Here is a 21,948-nt window from a genome sequence, read left to right on the forward strand (position 1 = left end):
TAAGGTCCATAAATGCCCCTAAGAAATACCCACTGTTGCATACTCCGTCCCCTCACTGAGATGCTCACTGCTCTCCTCTGCAGCGTTCTTTCTCCTAAAACTTTCCTTTTTCAAACCTATGCTGTTGTCTGTAGATTCTTCTTACTACCTACCACCCACGAGCTGACCATTTTTCTGATGATGGGGCTCTGACACCTCCCCTGGCAGCTCTGTCGTCCGGCCTGGAGTGCAGTGACCCCTCAGCCTCCTGAGTAGCTGGGACTACAGGCGTGAGCCACCACGCCCTGCTAATTTGTGTGTGTGTGTGTGTGTGTGTTTTTTGTAGAGACGGGGTCTCACCATGTTTCCCAGGCTGGTCTCAAACTCCTGGGCTCAAGCTATCCACCCGCCTCGGCCTCCCAAGTGCTGAGATTACAGGCATGAGCCTCCACACCCAGCCAATTCCTCCCTCCCTAACACTTATTTACAGGGACACACACCCTTGGTAGCTAAAAGTACATCCTACTCCCACTTTTCTAATAGGCTTTATTTATTTTTTTGAGTAGTTTTAGGTTCACAGAAAAAATTGTGCAGAAAGTACAGAGTTCCCATGTACCCCTCTCCGCACCCCAATTTCCCTTATTCTTGACATCCTGTGTGGCCTAGCACAGCTGTCGTCACTGGTGAGCTGACGTTGGGACGTGGTTGCTGACTGAAGTCCTCGGTGCACACCGGGGCTCAGCCTCCATGTGCGCATCCCTGGGTTCCAACAAACATGCAATGGCACGTCTCTGCCATAATCATGTCATACTCAAGAGTTCCACTGCCCTAAAATCCTCTCTTCTCCACCTGTTTATCCTTTCCTCTCCCAAGTCCCTGGCAACCACTGATCTTTTCCCCATTTCCATGTTTCTGCTTTTTCTAGAATGTCACGTCCTTGGAATCATGCTGGTGGAAGCATTTTCAGGCCGGCTTCCTTCACGGAGCAGGCCCTGCCTGGAAGGCTCCTCCACACCTACCCTGCTCCGTGGCTCAGCCCCTTCCACGCCCCCTTCCACGCTCCTGCTGCTGCTGCACAGCACCCCCTTGTTTGGGGGTCCTACGATTGATTCATTCACTTCCTGAAGGGCATCATCATTGCTTGCAAGCTTGGCAACAATGCATAAAGCTACTATAAACAGGCACATGAAGGTTTTTCTGGATCTAAGTGTTCATTTCCTTTGGGCAAATACCAAGCAGTGTGATTGCTGGATCCTACGGTCAGAGCATGTTTAGTCTCCTGAGATATTGCCAAACTGTCTTCCAAAGTGGCTGTGCCATTTTGCATTCCCACCAGCAATGAGTGAGAGTTCCTGTAGCTGCCCTTTAAAAAGTAAGACACCAAAACAAAGAAAAAATATCTCTTCACAACTGTTCCGTTGAAGAGAAGAATCACATGGTGATGTGTGGCAGCCAAGGCCAGAGTCAGGAACATGGATTTCAGGTGGGTGTGGTCCGAAGACAAAGCTGACGTTCAGAGAAGGGCAATGGGGAGCCTTTTAAAGCCACAAAATACAACACACCTGGGGCCAAATTTTACTGCAGAAGCTCTCGCGGAGGAGAAACTGACACAGGTGATTTGGGGCGAGTTACTCAAGAAGCCGCTAGAGACGAGATGATTGACAGTGAGAGGCTGCACCTCTCCCGGCCCCAGCAGGTGTGAAGAGCCAGGCTGCTGGCTCCTGGTCCTAAAGCTCTGCTCCGTTTGCAGCCAGAAATCGAACACAGGGAAACCCGCCTTGTTTCCAAGAGTTAAAGCATTTACTCTTCAGGCTGTTTTCATTCTTTTTGTTAATTCTTATTATACAAATAACTATTCATTTTTATAATCAACAAGCAAAAAAAAAAAAAAAAAAAAACCAGGACATCTTACTCCTTTTGATGTATTTTAATGTATTTCCTGCCAGACATTTTTCTCTGTAAATATTAAAACATGATTTTTACGAATTGTCTTCCTTGTCTTCGCCATTAAAATTTGAAGTGATATCCTTGTTCTCCTCCTCTTTCGCTTCCCCAGACATAAAAGCTTTTGTCTTTTTCTAAGGAGAAAGAAGCATTAAACTCCCAATCCAACAGTCAAGAGTTATTTGCTGTTTTATTATGCAAATGTCACATAAGACGTCCTCTCACGCCAGGGAATTGCATCTCCAGGTGGGTGGCAGCACGGCAGCACCAGCAGCTGTTATTCTAGCACCTTCTGGACACATGAGGATTGACGCGTTGTGTGTCCTGTAAGTTAGACCAGGCAGGGCCACTGCTACCGAGTCGTTGTGGCACTGAAGAGGCTCCCGAGTTAAGTCCCAATTCGCTCTCTCCATCACATTGCTGCTGCTATGTGTGATAACTCTGCATACACTGACGCACTTACATACTGGGCATCAGCAATACCTGGTATTTCACCACCCTTTTCACGAAGTAATTTCGTCATTCTCACATGCAGGTTATTTTGTGGCAATGCAGAGAATAACGAGATCTACAAGGGAAGGAGGCAACGCTGAGATGTGACTCAAAGATGAGATCACAGCCAGCTCCAAACAGCGGGCGGGCTGTCATCTGGGGCTATGTGGAGGACTGAGTCCACACCGTCCCATCTCCACAGAGGACAGGACCAGATGCAACGACTGAGCGAGGGCCCCACGGAGATCACGGACCAAGAGTGGGCTCACTCCCTGGGTGAAAGGTGTGACGAAGAGACTGCTTCCAGACGACCAGGGCAGGTGAATACGGAAGTCGTCACCTGTCTGCTACCAGCTTACAAATAAACACAAAAAGCAAAAATCACTCAGGGCAGATACACAGCTCCCAGGCACCATGACATCAGGCCCAGTCTTATTTCTGGCTCCTGCTGGTCTGTGACCTCCTGACTCAGCCCTCCAGCTCTTTGCCACCCAGTTGTCCTTATTGTGCAAGTGTGTGGATGGCACGAACCACCTTCATTTAAATGGTTCATTGCTCTGTTCCTTCTAGAGCGCAGAAGGAAGAGGAGGAGAAGGGAATTCAATCCACCTAGGAGCTACTTCCCCTAAGGCAAGGTGCCAGGTTTGCTGAACGTGACTGAACGGAGTGGGAGGACTCTACCTGAGCTGTTGTATTTGATCTGGGCCCTGATACATGAATTATTCATTCCACCAAGAACTCTCCAGTGCCAGCAGCTCTTGGAGGTGCTTGGGTTTTAGCAGTCAACAAAATAGATTTTTAAAAATCTGCCCTGCTGGCACTTAAATTCTAACCTGGGGAGGCTGTCAAAATGAACGGCTAAATAGTATCACATGCTGGAAGATCAGTATGGAAGGAAAACCAGCCACGAATATATGAGGCCTGGGGCAGGGGGAGGAAGGGGAAGGAGAAATCCAAACTAGGACGGTAGAGAAGTGCCCTGAGCCGCGATGCTGGGCGGTTTGGAACCTGGTTCCCAAGAGCCTCAGAACACAGCCAAGGCTGGGTTCTGGGCGCTCAGCCTCAGCGGTCAGGAATGACGCCCTCTCTCCCTCTTTGCTCTCTCTCAACCCCAGCATGCCTGGGGCCTCTGTACTTGCTGGTCCTCAATTTGGGATCCCGACTTCGCCCCAAATATCCAGGAGGCCTCCTCCCTGGCTCCTAAAGGTGTCTGCCCAAATGTCACCCTCAGAGGGGGCAAATCGCCCTGGGCAGTGGTGTGGTTTTGCACTGTGGTAACATCCACCCCTTCCTAGAGCTCCACCTCCGCGTCGTCTTCCTGCTCCCAGGGCTGGAACTGGCCCATCACCCATGCAAATCCCAGGACCATCCCCTCCCTGCCACTGTCCCCCAGAGCAGGTCTCCCCTCCGCGCTCCGTGCTCCACGCTGCCCGCCCAGGGTCCACGGCGTCCACCGACAACGCAGGCAGCGATGGGTTCAAATGCATACCGCCGTTCCGAGTGGGCTGTCCACGCTGTGAGGTCCGGGGAGAAACCCGGCGGCGGGGTCGCCAGCAGCCTGCAGGGCGCGGAACCCGGTGCGTCCGCGCAGGGGGAGGCCAGTTTGGGGTGGGTGGCGCGCTCGCCTCTGCAAGGCTGGGATGCTGCAGCCCCTGGCCGGGCAATCGGGGACCGTGCGACCCGGGGATGGAGCGACCCTCCGGACTGGGCGACCCCTGGGACAGGCAACTCTGGGGCCGTGCGACCTCCAGGACGGTGCTACCCCCGAGAACCTGCACTGCCTGCGGTCCCGCCCGGGAGGGTCGGCTGGGCGGGGAGGGGGCGGGCGGCGCCGGCCAATCCGGAGCGCGGGCCGCCTCCCCACGTGGTCCCACCCGGAGGGCACAAGAGCGGCGGCCGCTTTTACACTGCCCGCGGGACGGCCCGGAGCCTGGAGCCGGACGAGGAGCCGGACCTTGGCGCCCGCAGGTGAGCGCGTGGGTCTCCGCGGGCGGGGTGCGCCCTTCTCCAGCCGCCGCCCCAGGCGAGGGGACCCCGGAGGCGGGGAGTGGCGCGAACTGTCGAGTTTCAGGGGTTGCGCCCCAGGGCTTCCGCTGTCCTCCGCTTGGGGCTTCCAGGACTGAGGCCGGGTCTGGGAGGACCCGCCAGCCCACGGGCGTCCCTGCACCGCGCTATGTGCCCCCTGCCTGCCTTCTGGAAGGAGCCCCGGCCCTCTCCCCCTGCCCCCACCCCCCCCACTTTCCCCACTTTCCCCCACCTCCTCTTTACCTCCCCCTTTTTCCTCCCATCTCTCCCCAACTCTCCTCCAGTCCAACACTCTCCCTTTCACCTGTCCCCTCCCCCAGCCTCCTGTCTGCCCTCCCCAGGGCTCTGTGCTCAGAAGCTGGAGCTGGCCAAGGGAACCGGAAGCTCTGCCTGCCTTTGCCCGCTTCCCCGCCCCACCCTCACCCTGGTGTGGGCTGGAATTTGCTTTTTGGAGCGTGTTTCTAGAGGGCTTTGGACCCTGAAAGGTGCCCACACAAGCCTGGAGGATCCTGGAGTCAGGCTCTGCTCCTGCCTTCTACAAACCAAGTTTGCTCCTCTAGAAACGCAGCTGTGGCTGCTTCCAGAGCCAAAAGGCGGGCACCTGAGATGAGGTGCAGGTTTGAGTGATTTGTGTGCTGCAGGGGCAGGAACGGACATGAGGTCACAAAATGACATCTAAGCATTTAATTACCAAGGTGAGGACATCCTCGCCTTTCTTCCATGAGATCGTCCAAAGCTCCCCCTTTCTCCCCTCTTTGAAAGTAAGGCTGGAGTGGGAGATGAGTGAACGTGGGAGCGGGACCTCAAGAAGGGTCTAGAAGGGCCGGGAAGGGTCTGGAAGGGCCTAGGTGGTGGTGTTTCCTGAGTAGACTGGGCAGGGGTGGTGGGGAAGGGGAACCGTCTCTGGGCAGCCCTAAATACCGCCTCTCCCCACCCATGCCACTTCAGAACTTCAGCCCTTCTCTGTGAGACCTCCCCCCCAGCCCCCACCCCAGCCCCATGAAGCATTAACGAAAAGATGACTGAAGACCAAAGTGGGCTGCACCTTCACCTATCCCACCTGCTCCCGCGGACCAGGGCCGGTGCAGTCTGTCTTTCTGGAGAAAGAGGCAGGCAGAACAGGAGCTGGGGAGGAGCCGTCCCCAGCACCAGGCGCTCCAGGTGGGGCAGGGGGTGCAGCCTGGTTGGCCAGGGACACAGGGGTCTCTGTCAGTCGTACCCCACTCAACATCTTTTATGTCTCCTTTTCCCCGGTGGGCTTTAGAAGGATTCTCTGGTGCCCAGGAATGCAGCGCAAGAGGTCACCAGGCACCCTGGGCTTTGTCATGCAATGGGGAGGCCTCTTGAGACTCGGGGGGCATTACAGGGCCCCTTCCAGTCTCTGGGCATGGCTGGAATGGCCTGGTGGGCTTGTATGAGCTCCACAGTTGGGAACATATACCCCAGAGTGGAGCAGGGGGTCCAGACCCATGGAGAAGTTTCCAGAGACAGCTTACTTGTCATTGGGGTGCCAATTCTCCAGGATTCTGGCCTGGCCCCTGTCAGACCCCTTCAGATATGAACTTGAAATTGAACTCAGGAAACACTAGGCCCTGAGAAGACTAAGGAAGTTGGGAACCTGAGGACCGCAGGGTGTTCTCTGCAGGACGCAGCAGGAAATGTCTCCCCGAAAGCCAGGCCAGGCAGGGCAGCCTGTCACCGAGACCCAGTTTAGCCAGGATGCATCGGCTCTGCATTGACTGTCTTTGGTGCAGTTCCTCCGCTGAGACCCCACAGCTCCTCCTAAGCACCTGGAGAGGGGGATTCCCAGACTCAGCCTCACAGATCACTGCTTCCTCTCTGAGGAGCTCTGTTCGGCCCCTGCTAATGGAGGGGCTTCGGCCTTGCAGCGGTTCACTCACTTCCTGCAGGTACAGTGACCGCCTCCCATAGCTAAGGAGGCGCTGGAGCTGGTCCACTTATCCACGCTGTCACTAGGGCCCTCTAAGCTTTTAAAGTCGGTGTTGGCAGGGGTGGCAGGGCAAGGTTGTTTACGACACAGATTTTGTCTGATGTTTCACAATTTTGTTTGTTGTTTTAGAAGCAGTCGGGTCATTTTCTTGACATCTACAAGGTGTCTGTTTGGAAGCCTCAGTATTCTGAAAGTACAGTGGCTTCCCAAGCACACCAGCTTCCCCACCCTGCCTTAAGCTTTGTCCGGAGCATCTTCACTAAGATGCAAACCAGGGCTTTGGATTTGACAGGAATTTTGCCTTCAGTTTTGAAAACGGCTGTATTTTGAACAGGCTCAAGTCTCCCCTCCTCATAGGTGGACCCCAAGCCTGTCTTGCCCGGGACAATCTCAGGTGCTGCCTGTCCCAGTGCGGCCATCGCTGCAGCCACAGTCACCCTGCTGGGGCTGCTCTCCCATCGCCTTGAGCGTGTGGGTGAGGCACTAGGCCAGGGCCAGCGGAGGCTCTTACTGTTGCTGCTGCCAGGGGTCAGTGAAACCTCACCTTTCCTAGGGTCCCTCCCGGAACATTTGGAGGAGCACCAGGTGACAATGGCCATGGCCCCAGATGGAATGGTGCTGGGGGTCCCATCAAACATCAGGAGTCCTTTTGGTGTTGCCTGAGCCAGAAGCACCCATGAGTTCAGCACAGGATCTGCCTGAGCCCCGGTCACCAGGGCTGGTGGGGTGTCATTATCCACGGAGAGGCGTTGCCAGCCCTACACTCATCACCCAGGGTGCCAGAAGCTGAGGGCCCACAAGGCTGAGGGCTGGGCCAGGTAGGCTCCTTCAGTCCATGTGGCCCACAGCGTGCAGCCCCCGCCCTGGGCAGGCATTCCTGCCCCTCCTAGCCATGACTAGAGCCTGTAACTCACCCAGACCCTGTCTCTCTTCCATCCCAGTGCCACCCGGGGAGGGAGAGCAGGCGTAGGCTCGGTGGGGGGAGTGCCACTTGAAAGGCACCACTGAGGCTGGAAGGTCACTTCTTTCTTTGAACAAATATTTATAGAGCCAGGGCGGGCAGTGAGCAGGAGCGCGCCATCTCTGCTTGCGTCTCCTGCCACCTGCTGCCCAGTGGGCAGGCAGCCTACAGCAGATTATCGTGGGCGTGAGTGACACAGCACAGTGCCAGGTGCTCTGGGAGCCATGTGGAACCATTTGCCTTTCAAGGTCAGATATTCAAATGACAATGGGCCTTCTGATAAACTCCTCCTAAGCCAAACATATTGTAAGTGCAGAAATGCATTTGATTCCCTGATAAACCCATTGTCAAGTCCAAAACTCCTAATGAAGCAATTAGTCAGAGTCTGTCTGTGTTTATGGAGTGCCAGCTGCTTGCCAGGGTGTCCTGGGCCCTGGATGGTGAGTACAGCACACAGTGGCAGACGGACTGGGGGTGGACAGCGGAGAGGCCTGGGCCCAGTGGAGACTTCCCAGAAGGTCGTTGCCTTTCATGATATGTTCGACACCCCTGGGGCAGCCAGATGGGGGCAGGGCACAGTCAAGAGAGGGAGAGGCTGCTGCGTCTGCAACCCAGCAGGAGAGCTGGGGACAGCAGAGACCCAGGGTGGACAGTGGAACTGGCCAAGGAGGGCTTTGCTGCAGGGGAGGGCGGGCTCACCCCCGCTGGGCTCCATGTTCTGGAGAGGGCAGAGGCGCAGGCACCTCCCACATGCTTTCCACCGGGTGCCCCCAGCCAAGCCTCGGGAGCCCACCTGGCCCCACCTGTCCAGTCAGCAGGGCTGGGGCTGCCTGGTGCCGGGCTGTGTGCCCCACCAATGACCCACGGCCATCGGTGCATCATGGAGCTGTGCACTGGTCAGCACTGGCTGCCAAAATGTCACATCCCAAGCCAGTACCGTGTAGGGTGTCCTGCAGGGAGGGTGGCCTGGCAGCCTCGCACTTCCTACTATGGACACACTGGGGCATGGTGTCCCAGTCGCAGTGGGAACTGTGTTCTAATGGTGGTGATCAAACACACGGAGCAGCCGGTGGAGTGTGGCCAGGTGCTCTGGGCTCAGCAGGCTGAGTTGGGCTCTGGCCTCGGCTCAGAGAGGTGTTGGGACGCTGGGCAGTGTGCAAGAACCTTACAGGTTACAGCAGGAATTAGGAAGAGGTGACAGTAAAGCACCTGTCTCAGCTCTGCTCCACATAGGAAATGCAAAATACATGGAAATAGAGCCTCTTACAGGGGTCTTACCTGTGTGGGACCCCCCAACCCCCGCTCTCCAGGGAGCTTCCCCATCCCCTGTGCATGTGCCAAGGCGATGGTCACTGGCACTGAACTCACAGGATGAATCTTCCTCTTGGTGCCTTTGTGCCCCTAGGCTTGGAGACTTCTGTGTCCCCGGGTCGGTGCGGTCGGTGCACAATTTTGTGAGTGAATAAGTCAGAGATCAGCTAGGTCCTGGCCTCCGACCGGCAGCACGCACTCAAAAGCCGTGCCCCCTCCGTCCCTCGACCAGCCTCCATGGCCAGAGCCGCTGGACCACTGCTCTGATGCCACCTAGGAAGGGAAACACATCCTAACAGAGGCTTCAGAGCATCTGGCCGCCATTCCTGCTAAGACCAAGGAGCCCTGAAGGCAACAGCCGCGCACTCCCCTACCTGGGAGCCAGGCTCAGAGCGCACACCCCAGTTCCTGGTGGGCCAGCCCTGTGTGGCCTGGACATCCCCTAGGGTCACGTCGGCACCCATCTGCAGGGTGCCCAGCGACGACCCAGGCATCTGAATGTGGGCAGCACACTGGCCCAGGCCCCATGGTCAGGGTCAGCCTGTGGCCCTTGTCTGTCTGCCCAGTGGCTGCTGCACGCCAGAGGTCTTGCCAGGGGACTGGCTTGTTCATCTGATCAACCGGTCCTGCTAAGAGGTGCAGGCAGCCCAGGCTTCCTGAGTGGGAGGTGGGAGCAAGAAGGTGGCCTTGTTCCACCTGAAAGCAGCCAGTGGTCCTCCCTTTCCACGGTCCTTGTCTCAGGCCTAGAATTACCAGCGTGGCCAGCTCCAAGCTGATGACTTCCCCTTCATTCCGGTGCACGTGTTGAAGTTACTCTGTCTTAGAACTCTTCCATTTGGGCTCTTGTAGAAAGAGGATGCCGGCTTCTCAGTGCTGGCACCTGAGACGGGAGCTCTTGGGGCTGGGCTGTCCTCACAGTGATCCATGTGCTGCCAGACGCATAGTTCTCAGTAAACTTCAAGGACCTGGAGAAACCACATCTGTGCCTGGAAACCGGACCAGGCCTGTGGACTTCAGATAAAGGGAAGGTGCTGGCCTCCAACCCGAACAGCTGGGTTGTCCTTAAATGTAGCAAAATTAAATGGACAGTGGTGTGTGGGGTTTTAAAACTTAACCGGAGAGCGCTGATTGGAGGTTCACATATTTTTAATTGTTTTGGTGCCTTTCCATGAACACCACAATTTGGGTCAATGGTTTCCTTCAAGACTCTGGAACCGTACAGGGCACCTTCCTGGCCGCTTTTCTGGGTTTTCGGAGGGAGACCAGGCACAAGGCCCGTTTCTTCGTCGACGTCACTGAGCATTTGTGTCTGAACCCTGGGCCCTGGGCCTGCTCCCCAGCGACAGGTGCTGGGTCCTGGAGACTCTGGTAGGGAGCAGTTCAGGGCTGTGACAAAGACCCGTCTGGGGTTCTGGCTGAGCGCACGGACAGGAAGGACAGTTGGAGGACCCGGTCCAAAGCCAGGGGCTGCCAGGGGTCTGGCAGGGGCTGGGTGGCCGCGTTCGCCCTGTGGTGGGTGTAGAGGCTGAGAGGCGACTTGCTTTGTCCACGACGACAGGAAGGCCGAGGTCAGACTTGCATTTCACTGACCTCTGAGCAACTAACAGGTCAGCTTCATGCTCCTGCTGCCCGGGAGGGAGGGAGCACTATGGTCCGTTGTGCCCGTCGGGGGAACATGCCTCTTTTGGGCATTGGAAACTGCCACAGAACCTGGGACGGGCAAGTACTATCCCTGCCATCTTGCCAGGTGGGCTCCGTACTCTGTCCCTGGCGGCTCAGGCACCACATTGCTGTGGTCACTCGGTGCCCCTTCTGCAGTTTGATTCCTGGTTTTTAAATTCATGATGTGAAGTACAGAAAAAACAGTCACTCTCCCTTCTGTTAGAGGAGGCTTTGTCAAGTCTCTCTAAACGCGCAGGGGTAACTCCACTCTCTGTTGAGGGTCCAGGATGCCTCTGACCCCTTGCACCCCTTGTGCAGGCACCAGGGCATCCTTAGGCCCAGAGCCTGCTGTGGCCCCTGGGGACACTGGACCTGCCCTGGGGCTCCAGTCCCTGGTGAGTTACAGACGGGTTGTGGCGAGGGAGGGGCCAGTAGAAGTAGCACCTGGCCGGGTACTTTGGTTCTGGTTTCTGTAATTGTTTCTTGGGCAATTTTTGTTTTGTTTTGTTTTGTTTTTTGAGACAGAGTTTTACCCTTGTTGCCCAGGCTAGAGTGCAATAGCGCTATCTCAGCTCACTGCAACCTCCTCCTCCCGGGTTCAAGCGATTCTCCTGCCTCAGCCTCCAGAGTAGCTGGGATTACAGGCACCTGGGCAATTCTTTATTCCTCTCGGGCCTTGGTTTCCTCCAACTGTGAAATGGGGATAATGTAAACCCTTTGCTTGATGTGACTCTGTGGGTGAACACATCTGGAAAAGGGGTAAGCACCTTCACCGCGTTCTCCAGCTGTTCTGCCTTGGCTGAGAGTTGGGGACAGTGGAACCACTCTCAATGGCTGGCACCGACAGTAGGCCCTGGTGTCACCATGGACTCTGGGTAATGGTGGTGAGTCAGCACAGGCCCATTGATTATAACCCATGCACTGCTCTGGTGGAAGTTGCTGTAAGTCGGAGAGGCCATGTGTGAGTAGGGGAAGACCATGTGTGGGTTGGGGAGGCCATGTGTGGGTGGGGGGAGGCCATGTGTGGGTGGGGGAAGACCATGTGTGGGTGGGGGAGGCCACGTGTGGGTGGGGGAAGACCATGTGTGGGTGGGGGAGGCCACGTGTGGGTGGGGGAGGCCACGTGTGGGTGGGGGAGGCCACGTGTGGGTGGGGGAAGACCATGTGTGGGTGGGGGAGGCCATGTGTGGGTGGGGGAGGCCATGTGTGGGTGGGGGGAGACCATGTGTGGGTTGGGGAGGCCATGTGTGGGTGGGGGAAGACCATGTGTGGGTTGGGGAGGCCATGTGTGGGTGGGGGGAGACCATGTGTGGGTGGGGAAGGCCATGTGTGGGTGGGGGGAGGCCATGTGTGGGTGGGGGAGGCCATGTGTGGGTGGGGGGAGACCATGTGTGGGTTGGGGAGGCCATGTGTGGGTGGGAAAAGACCATGTGTGGGTTGGGGAGGCCATGTGTGGGTGGGGGGAGACCATGTGTGGGTGGGGAAGGCCATGTTTAGGTAGGGGGAGGCCATGTGTGGGTGGGGGAGGCCATGTGTGGGTGGGGGGAGACCATGTGTGGGTGGGGGAGGCCATGTGTGGGTGGGGGGAGACCATGTGTGGGTTGGGGAGGCCATGTGTGGGTGGGAAAAGACCATGTGTGGGTTGGGGAGGCCATGTATGGGTGGGGGGAGACCATGTGTGGGTGGGGAAGGCCATGTTTAGGTAGGGGGAGGCCATGTGTGGGTGGGGGAGGCCATGTGTGGGTGGGAGAGGCCATGTGTGGGTGGGGGTTGCATGCACATGGGAGCTGTCTGCACCTTCCTCTCAATCTTGCTGTGAACCTAAAACTATTCTAAAAAATAAAATCTATTTTTAAAAATACACAGCTTGCCTGGGAAGACAGGCAGGTGGACAGAACAGAGTGGGCCAGGCCTTGCTGAGCAGGGAGGGTCTCCTGAACTGGCCAACCTAGAGAGAGGGATAGCTGCCGGGTCATCTGCTAGGGAGAGTCTGGAGAAGCACAGGGGTCAGCCGAGGGCGCGGGTCCCTTACAGGCATCCCACACTGAACCCCAAGCCCTGAGGGCTGCCGTTTAGAACCACCCCAAACCAACCACAGAACAAAGAAACCAAAAAAAACCCTAGATCTCATTTCACCTCGAACAAAAGAGGTTGCTCCCTGCCGGAGTCCACCTGGCCAGAACCCACCTTGCTTCCTGAGGAGGAGGCAGTGCTAATCATGCCTGGGGAGCCGCTGGCCCTCAGCTGCTCAGAGGGTCTGATCATAAAGGTCATGTTTATCCTGCTCTGTGCATGTGCCCAGTGGACAGTCTCCGAATAGTTCCAGAGGCTTTCTGGCCTCTGATCCCCGTGGTCTGCCTACACAAAAATCTGAGAACCTCATTCGAGGTTTCGTGCAAAGACTGTTTGCCTTGATTTAGATTCCTAGGACGCTGCCGGGCCTCGGGCAAGTGGGCGCCCTGGGTTTGGTCCAGGCAGCCTGAGCCTCCTGTGAAAGTTCAGCGAATGTCTACACTGCAGGCTGCTTGTCAGGTCTGTGGTGACATTTCCACAGGGCTGGCGTGGCCAAGTGTGAGGTGGGGCCAGTCAGCTCACAGCCATCGGTGGGGCTTGCCAACAGGCCGGGCTGTGGACGTTTGATGAACGATGACCCTGACCTTGAGTTCTGAGAGCTCTGGATCCCAGGACCTGTTTTCAGTGACCTAACTGATATGGCTGAGCCATGTCCCCACCCGAGGTTATTACCTTGAACGGTAATCATCCCTCTGTGTGGTGGGAGGAACCTGGAGGGTGCTCATTGAATTGCGGGGACGGGTTTTTCCTGTGCTGTTCTCATGACGGTGAATAAGCCTGACAAGAGCTGATGGTTTTATAAAGGGGAGATCCCCTGCACACGCCCTCTTGCCTGCCACCATGGAAGACATCCCTTTGCTCCTCCTTGCCTTCCACCATGATTGTGAGGCCTCCCCAGCCATGTGGAACTGTGAGTCCTCTAAACCTCTTTCCTTTATAAAGTACCCATTCCTGGGCATGTCTTTATGAGCACGTGAGAACTGACTGATACACCGACGTTGTGTGCACATCCAGGGTCAAGGCTGCCTCTGTCCTCTCGTCCTTGGCCAGGCCTGCTCACAGGGTGGCTGTCGCAGAGGTCCCCCTGGTGGTGACTGGATTGGGACAGTGTCTTAGTCCTTTCAGGATGCTGTAGCAAAATCCCACAGACCAGGAGCTTAAACAACAGACACTCAGTCCTCGTAGTCTGGAGGCTTGAAGCCTGAGACCAAGGCACCAGGCAATTTGGTGTGTGGTGAGGGCCGCTTCCTTGCAGACGGCACCTTCTTGCAGTGTCCTCACAGGACGAAGGGGCGGACGGTCTCTCTTATAAAGGGGTCATCCCATTCCTGAGGCCCCACCCACATGACTGCATCGCCTCCCAAAGGCCCTACCTCCTAACAGCGTCCCCCTCAAGTAAAGGTTTCCACGTGGTGAATTTGGGTGACACAGACCTTCAGTCCAGAGCAGCCCGGTGTGCATTTGTTTTGTGAGTCTTTATCGAGAACATTTTGCAAAGTCCTGGAGATGCGCAAGGACTGTGGGGTGGAGGAGCTGCTGTGATACTGAGCAGGACACATAATAGACAAGTAAGGAAGACCATCCTGGTCCCATCAAACCTCGGAGCAGATGGGACACGGCGGCACACGGGTGCATCCTTGGCGAGGCCCCTGGCTGGGTGGTTGGCAGTGCTATGTCCACAGAGATGACATTTAAGCCGACAGATGGGCCAGTGGCAGCCCAGCAGAGGGCCAGGAAGTGCAGCGCTGTGGAGGCTGGACAGAGCCTGGCTCATTCAAGGACCTCATGGGGAAGCCGCCTGGCTCATACTGGACACCTGAACACTGGGCTGCTGGTCACTGGCCACTCTTGACCATTTCTTCCTAGTGACATACCTGCTCCGGAATGAGCAGAATGAAGGCAGAGCTGGGCCCGTGGCAGTGAGTCTGTTAGTCTGGGTCCTGGGGACGCAGAACGGAGGCCGTTTTGTCTCTGGTTGACTGTGTTTCACTTCTGCGGAGTAGCCTCCCAGCCGCTGTGTCTGAGGAGCTGCAATTCAGTTCCAGCCCGTGGGCCTCTACTGGGCCCATGTGTCACTCAGAGGCCGTGTTCTCAGGGTCGTGGACCGGCAGCACCACACTTGCTAGATACGCAGATGCTGGGGCCCCGCAAATGCGGTTGCCGGCCTGCTCCCAGAGTTTCTGCATCCAGATCCACCCACCAGCTCCAGAGACACTGTAGGGCGAGGACACACAGTGGAGATCCGACCTGAGCCATCCTGCTGACACCTGACCGAGGCCACGGAGTCGCCAGGAGCCTGACCCTGAGACAAGAGGAGGGGTGAGGACAGGAGGAGGACTCTGCTGGGAACCTGGAGGGACAGAGAAGGCTCTGGGCAGAGACACAGGTAGAAAGGACATTCCAGGCAGAAAAACCAACTGGAGCAGTTTTGGGGTACAGAGAGCAGAGTCCATGGAAGAGGATTCAGAGAAGGAGCCTCTCCACCTGCAGCCTGGCCCTCTGTCGGGAAGGCGCACACTGCAGGGTCTCCAGCCCTGTGGCTCCTTGGCCTTTTATTATTGGCTGGCACTAACCATTCTAGTTACCAGGAAGTTGTCTGGAACCGGGAAGAAGGTGTGGGCTATCTTTTGTCTTTTTGCACTAAGCTCTGAAAAGTTTGCGGTTCACATTCAAGATCATAACCCCCCATAGTTTACAGACACCTTCTCCCCACGGAGCCCAAGACAGGGAGCGGAGCTGGGAGTCCACTCGGATGGCCAGTGAGGGCTTCCTGCTGACCCGAGGTCTCCAGCAAATGGCCTGGAATTGGTGGGCAAGCCTCGAATGAAAACCAGGAGACCTGGATTTTGGAGTTGGCTTCATGAGCCCCAATTGGCAGATCAGTAAAATGGACAGAGTAGCCCCCGAGAGGGTGGCTGAGAATCACGTGGAAGTACCTTGCATGGTGGAGGTGTGCCCTGGGTGGCATCTGTTTCCTACAAACTTCAGCGCAGCACCCACTGCTGAGCATGCGTTGTGGCCAAGAACTGCTCTCAGCAGTGGGGAGACGGAAGGGAACAAAACTGCAGCAAGTAAGACCTGGTAGAGCTTTCCTTCCAGGGAGAGACAGACAACAAACAGGCACAGGTCAAATTACTCTAAATGCCATATGCAGCCATGAAAATGCAGGCTTGCAACAGGCTTCCCAAGAAATGCAGCATCAGAGCAGGCAGTGAGAACAGGCAGGAGATGGGCCAGGGCAGCCATGCTGGGGAAGAGCCCCTCAGACAGCACATGCAAAGGCCCAGGGGCAGGGAGGTGAGGGGCCAGGGTGGCTGCAGCCCAGGTACCCCTTGGTGGGAGCAGAGGATGAGGCCAGAGAGTGAACAAGTCCAGCCCACAAGGGACTTGAGGTGATTCTCAGGCCTCTGGCTGCTCAGGAGGGAGCAGGGAGCTGTTTGTTCTCTGCTGTGGTCCATGTTTAGTATGATCACGGGGCTGAGAGTGTGGGAGGCAGAGGGACAGGAATGGCAGAGAGACTGGAGCCCGTTGCCACCATCCAGGAGGGAGACAAGCCAGCCACGGCTGGGTCCCAGCAGTGGACGTGGATGTGGGAACGGGGTCAGACAGAGGCTGGGTGGGTTTTGGGGGTAACACCGCTGGGATTTGCTCACTGTCTGGACACAGGGTGGAGAGCCGAGCTAAGACTGAGAGACTGAGTCCCGCGTCCTGCAGCCTGAGCAGGTGGAGGATGGGCTGCAATTGCTGAGTAGCTGCTTTTCCTGCCAGCGAGGAGGGCAGCACCTCCCTTCAATAAGTGGATGATGGGCACCACCAGCGCCGGTGGGATTCATGCCCCTCCGTGGGAGCGTCTGTTCTCACTGCAGGGCTCACGCGCTTTCCCGCACCTGCCCCGGCTTCCCACTTATTTTAGGAGTGGAGTTCCATTTTCTAGTGAAACCTGAGCGACGTTTCTGTCTGAAACAGAGTTGCTGTGCCCATCTGCCTTCGACTTTCCGCTCCCCGCTGGGCGGCCCTCAGGAACGTCCCGGGGATCTGAGGACAGACGGGGCCTGCCCCAGTGCTCTAGAAGGGCTGCACCCTCGTCGAGAATTCAGAAGCAGCAAGGAAGCTGCTGATAGTCCGTCTGCTGCTGATCATCTGTGTGCAGTGACGGTAAACAGTGTGAGTGATAAACACAGCTGTCCGGAGGCGGCCTCTCCTGCCTTGTCCTCCTCCACTTGCGTCCCGGAGGTCTGCTCCCCAAGGGAGAGGATAGCTGACCAGAGCCCAGCTGCTGTCTTGAGGCTGGTCCCTGAAAGGAGGAGGACGCAGCCGCAGCCTCCTAAGAGTCCCCTACAGGTCCACGGGCCTTCGAGGAGGAGCTGGTGTTGCCTCCCAAAAAACATTCTCTAAAAACAACAGTGAGGCTGACAGTGACCGTGTCCCAGGGGCTGTGACGCACCCTGGACGCTTCACCCACCGGCAGCAGAAGGATCTCCCTGTACTGTTGAGGGAGCGAAGGCACACAGAAATCCAGGGACCCCCGGGGACCCACTGCCAGAGGCTGATCCGTGTTTGAACCTGTGCCTGGTGTCAGGGCCCACCCTCACCACCCAGTGCCGATCCCCAGGGAGGCTGCTGCCTCTGCATATATGGCCCTGATGTGGGCCAGCCCTGGAACGAAGTTGTTTTACTTTCCAAATTGTCCCCTTCCCCTAAGCCACAGCTCCCGTTCCCCAGGAGCCAAACTGGCAGGGAGGACTTGGGCTCTCAGCAGCACACGTATGGTCAGTGTCCCGAGAGCAGGCCCAAGGAGTGGGGAGGTGGACAGCAGGCCGGTGGGTCACACAGACACCTGGGTGGGGAGGTGGACAGGCAGGCCCGTGGGTCACACGGACACCTGGGTGGGAAGGTGGACAGGCAGGGCCGTGGGTCACCCGGACACAAGGAGTGGGGAGGTGGACAGGCAGGCCCGTGGGTCACACGGACACCTGGGTGGGGAGGTGGACAGGCAGGCCCGTGGGTCACACAGACACCTGGGTGGGGAGGTGGACAGGCAGGCCCGTGGGTCACACGGACACCTGGGTGGGGAGGTGGACAGGCAGGCCCGTGGGTCACACGGATACCTCGGTGGGGAGGTGGACAGGCAGGCCCATGGGTCACATGGACACCTGGGTGGGGAGGTGGACAGGCAGGCCCGTGGGTCACACGGACACCTGGTTAGTAGTGCACGTGTTTATGCGAATTAACGTTTGCCTTGACCCCAGTGGAAGGCTTGTGCTAGCTGGTGCTGTGTGCAGGGGACAGGTGTGACAGGGTAGCCTGGGGGTCCTGTCTACACAGCCCTCCCACCTGCCTGGTTGCAGCTGAGCCCGCCTGAGCCTCTGGCCCTCTGGTCCTGATGGGCTCACAGCTCCTGTCTTCCTTCCGGGAGGTTAGAGCGCTTTGAAGTGCTGAGTTAACAGCGGCAGCAGCTGAGGTCCCACAGGCAAGTGTTTATGCCCAGAAAGATCAGATGCCGGGGGAGGCAGCAGGAGAATTCCAAGCATGTGCCCTCTGGGTGGAGGGAAAAGTCCAGAGCTGAGGCAGCAGTAGCAGCTGAGAGGCCTTTGTGCTCGCCTTCCCTCCCAGCCACTTCCCCGCCCATAGTTTCTTTCCAAGAATAAAAAGCCAGTCACTCTGGGGAGCAGGCACTGAACCCGAGTCCGCAGAGGCCTCCGCCTCCTGGCAGGGGCAGGTGACAGCAGGAGGGTGATGGCTGCAGGCTTTGGGCTCACATGGTCCCCACCCTGAGACCCCAGCTGGAGCATCCCAGAGGCAGCGTGGGCCCTGACATCCCCCGCCAGCTTCTCTCAGCCCCAGCTTTCTTATCTCTAAGATGGGAATGAAGAGCGCCCTAACCCCCGGCTTGTGGTGGGGTGAGGGGCTGCGGGGGGGACTCGGAACCAGAGGGAGAAAGCCTGTTCGGGGCAGGGTCCCGGGGCTGAGGGGCCCGGGTGGGACCACACACAGAACCCTGCCCTCACTGACACCCTGTGTCTGAGCTGGCTCATGCTGCCCCTCCCCAGTCCCGAGGTTCTCAATCTGTGATCTGAGGCCAGGGTTGGAAGCACCATGCGAGGGGTGGAAGCGTGAGGGTCTGGGAGGGTCTCCGTGCCCGGAGAGGCGGCGAGGTCAGCGTCCTTGGGGACCCTGTGAACAGAAACAGAAGGGGATGGACCTAGGAATAGGTCCTGCTTCAGCCCCTCTTTAAGGGGCGTGTCCTGCTCAGCCCCTCTTTAAGTGATGTGACCCAGGAGCCTGATCTCCCCAGCGAGTAGCCTGAGAGTGGGATGTCCACGCATCTCACATACTCCACACGCCAGCCCGTGCATCTCACATGCCAGCCCATGCATTGCACATGCCATCCCACGCAGCTCAGAGCTCTGAGTGGTGGGAAGAGGCCACCGCACCCTCACCTGGACAGCAACCTGCGATCTCCCCGCAGAGCCGTCTCAGGATGTGTGGCTGACAGGGCCCTTGAACCTCTTTGTGCACCTGGGTTGACTGACATTGTTATCGGAGTGGGAGGCTCTGCTGACCAACACGTACCCCACTCTGTAGGAGGAATCATTTGCACGGTCTGCAAACTTTCTAATATAAAAAAGGTGAAATAAGGTCGGGCACAGTGGCTCACGCCTGTAATCCCAGGATTTTGGGAGGCAAGGCAGGCAGATCACTTGAGGTCAGGAGATGGAGACCAGTCTGGGCAACATGGAGAAACCCTGTGTCTACTAAAAAATATAAAACATTAGCTGGGTGTGGTGGCTCACGCCTGTGGTCCCAGCTGCTCGGGGGTCTGGGGTGGGAGAATGGCTTGAGCCGGGAGGCAGAGGTTACAGTGAGCCAAGCCCGCACCACTACACTCCAGCCTGGACAACAGAGCAAGACACCACATTAAAAAAAAAAAGTGAAATAAGACCGAAATCAGTTGTTGAAAACCAGGCCCAAGGGAACGTGAGCAGGGAGAGGTGAGTGGCTGGTGAGCGCGGGGCTGAGGTGGCCACAGAATCGGGGACTGCTCTCCGAGGCAGCTGGGTCACTCCTTCAGGCCTCGAGGAGGAGGAGGAGTGTGGCTCACTCTGGGTAAAGAGCAAAGGTCCTGGCTAACAGGTGCCCAAGGGCACAGGCCAGGGCAGAATGGGGTCACATGGGCTTCCCCCCAGCCCCCACAGTTTCCATGGATCTTCGTGCCATCCATTGTGGGGAGAAAGGGAGAAACCCAGCTTGTTCCACAAGGACAGCAGTGTGGGGATGCTGAGGGAGCGACAGAGGAGGGCCCAAGGGATGTATGATCAGGCATGGCCAGTGGCCCATGTCCACACTGGGAACATGGCGGCATCCATGCTGGGGGTGTGGATGTCCACAATGAAGATGCGGGTGTCCATGCTGGAACGTAGGCAGTGACCGTGCTGGAGACATGGGTGTCCATGCTGGGACATTGGTGGTGTCCACGCTGGGGACGTGGCTGGTGTCCCTGCTGGGGATGGGGTGGCTCGAGAGCCGGAAGGCAGGCAGCATCCCATGAAGCCCTCATGACAGGGAGGTGCGGGGCCTTTCTGTTTAATGTGTGTGAATTCTATGTTCTACTCTTTGTACTTTTTAGCCAAACTTTGAATTTTGAAGTGATTCACCATTAGCACCCAGCACAACATTCCAGAAGGTCTGCCCTCATCCTACGGCTCTGCAGCGTGCCGGGGGACCACAAGGGCTTTGGATGCTGCGGCTGGGCGACAGGGAGCCATAGAAGGCTTTGGATGCTGTGGCCGGGTGATAGGGGGCCGTGGACGGCTTTGGATGCTGCGGCTGGGTGATAGGGAGCCGTGGAAGGCTTTGTATACTGTGTCTGGGTGATAGGGAGCCACGGAAGGCTTTGGATGTGTGGCTGGGCGATAGGGGGCCATGGACGGCTTTGGATGCTGTGGCTGGGCGATAGGGGGCCATGGACGGCTTTGGATGCTGTGGCTGGGCGATAGGGAGCCATGGACGGCTTTGGATGCTGTGGCTGGGCGATAGGGAGCCACGGAAGGCTTTGGAGCAGGGACACCTGGGAGGTGGTTGCGGATCCCCCTGCAGTTCTCACGGTGGCCATGCTGGTGGCCACGCCTTTCCGTCTGGGCCTCCTTGGTCCCTTTGTTCTCATGAAGGTTGTGGCTTCATTGAAAGTGACTGATCTCCTCTGCACACCCCTTGGAGCCCAGTGGCCCATCCTGGGGAGCCATGGCCGGCTGTGTGGCTGTGGGTGGCCATTCATAGAAATGGCAAGAGGGGCACATTCCCAGGGACTGAAATGCCCAGAGGCCCCCCCAACGGCTGTCCCAAGCCTTTGAGAGGGCTCCTCCAATGTCCCTGCCACAAGGTTTCCCTCCCTCCAGGCGGCCTCAGTGTGGCCATGTGGAGGGAGGCTGGAGTGTTGGCCACCCTGAGCCAGGCTGCTGCTGCTTTCTAGAAGGTGAGGGCCTGTGCGGCCCCCTTGGCCTGGTGGAGTCAGTTCCTGCAGCTTCCACACTGTGTGTCAGGTGAGACAGGCCCGGCTCCCCACAGGCCCTCAGGTTGGGGCCTTTCTAGTTCTCTAGGATCCAGGTCACCCCTGAATCCTGGTCTGCCGTTAATGACTGCCTGGTTCAGGGTCTCTACTCAGAGCCACCCAACTGCCCCAAATATTCCTTATAACCAGAAACGAGGGACTGTGGAGCTCAGTGTTGGTGGAGGGACCTGCCAGTCCTTTGTGGGAATGTGCCCGCTTGGCACAGACCAGGAGCACGGAAGGGACGGACACCCGTGTCCACAGGGCCTGGAGCGGGTCCCACCCTCCACCAACAGCCCGCTCTGCTGCTGCAGCCCTTCAACCTTTTCTGCTGCCAGCTCTGGCCGTTTAGTCGCCACCCCCATGTGGGGCAGGCCCTGCTCTGGCCCTGTGACAGGGAGGAATGAGGTGGGAGGTGAGATCTCTCGACCATGGGACGCCTGCTATGTCCTGATCTCAGAGTTGGTCTTGGGAGGATAACACAGAAGAGACAAGAGGACTTTTTCCCTATGAAATTCCGCACTGTTGTCATTCCAGAGGGCAAGTGAGCTTGAGCCAGCGGGGCTGCGGGTGTTCTCACGAAGGGGCCCGGGTCCTGCACGCCTGCATTTGTTTGGGAGCAGCACAGGGGAGGGCCCGTGGGAAGAGACAGTCTTGGGAACAAGCTCAAGGCACCTCCCCCACGGGACCACGCCTCTGAGGTTTTCTTCTCGGTCCAGGGGCACCCCAAACCCCTGCAGTCCAGCCCCCTTCTTTGTGGGATTTGTTCTCTAAGAGATGGCAAGAGCAGCGTGTCAGAGGCATTCTGTAATTGTTGGCTTTCTATGGCTTTTTTAATTCAGCAGTTAATGCGTTTAACTCGAGACACACACATACACTGTACATCATAACCCAATATGCACAGCGCTGAGAAATAACTCACCTTTCCCGTCTGCAGTGGCCCCGGTGGCTCCTAATCCATTTTCCTTTCTAACCAAAGCATGGGTTTCATGACCTCGTGAT

The 21,948-nt window shown here is 57.4% G+C and overlaps 1 protein-coding gene across 4 annotated transcripts in view; it reads left to right on the forward strand.

The window, feature by feature from the left end:
• Window positions 1–3,910: 3,910 nt before the first annotated feature.
• FRMD1 (FERM domain containing 1) overlaps window positions 3,911–21,948 on the forward strand; it is a 44,784-nt gene continuing 26,746 nt past the window's right edge. For 3 of the 4 annotated variants that reach the window (XM_030929401.1, XM_030929403.1, XM_030929402.1), the window contains exon 1: window positions 3,911–4,383. In XM_030929401.1, coding sequence (XP_030785261.1) covers window positions 4,056–4,383 — 328 coding nt within the window. In that variant the 5' untranslated portion in view covers window positions 3,911–4,055. The remainder of the gene's footprint in view (window positions 4,384–21,948) is intronic. The other variant, XM_030929404.1, reaches the window with a different exon arrangement.

Source organism: Rhinopithecus roxellana, chromosome 4, assembly GCF_007565055.1.
Source record: "Rhinopithecus roxellana isolate Shanxi Qingling chromosome 4, ASM756505v1, whole genome shotgun sequence".
In the NCBI taxonomy this organism is placed as follows: domain Eukaryota; kingdom Metazoa; phylum Chordata; class Mammalia; order Primates; family Cercopithecidae; genus Rhinopithecus; species Rhinopithecus roxellana.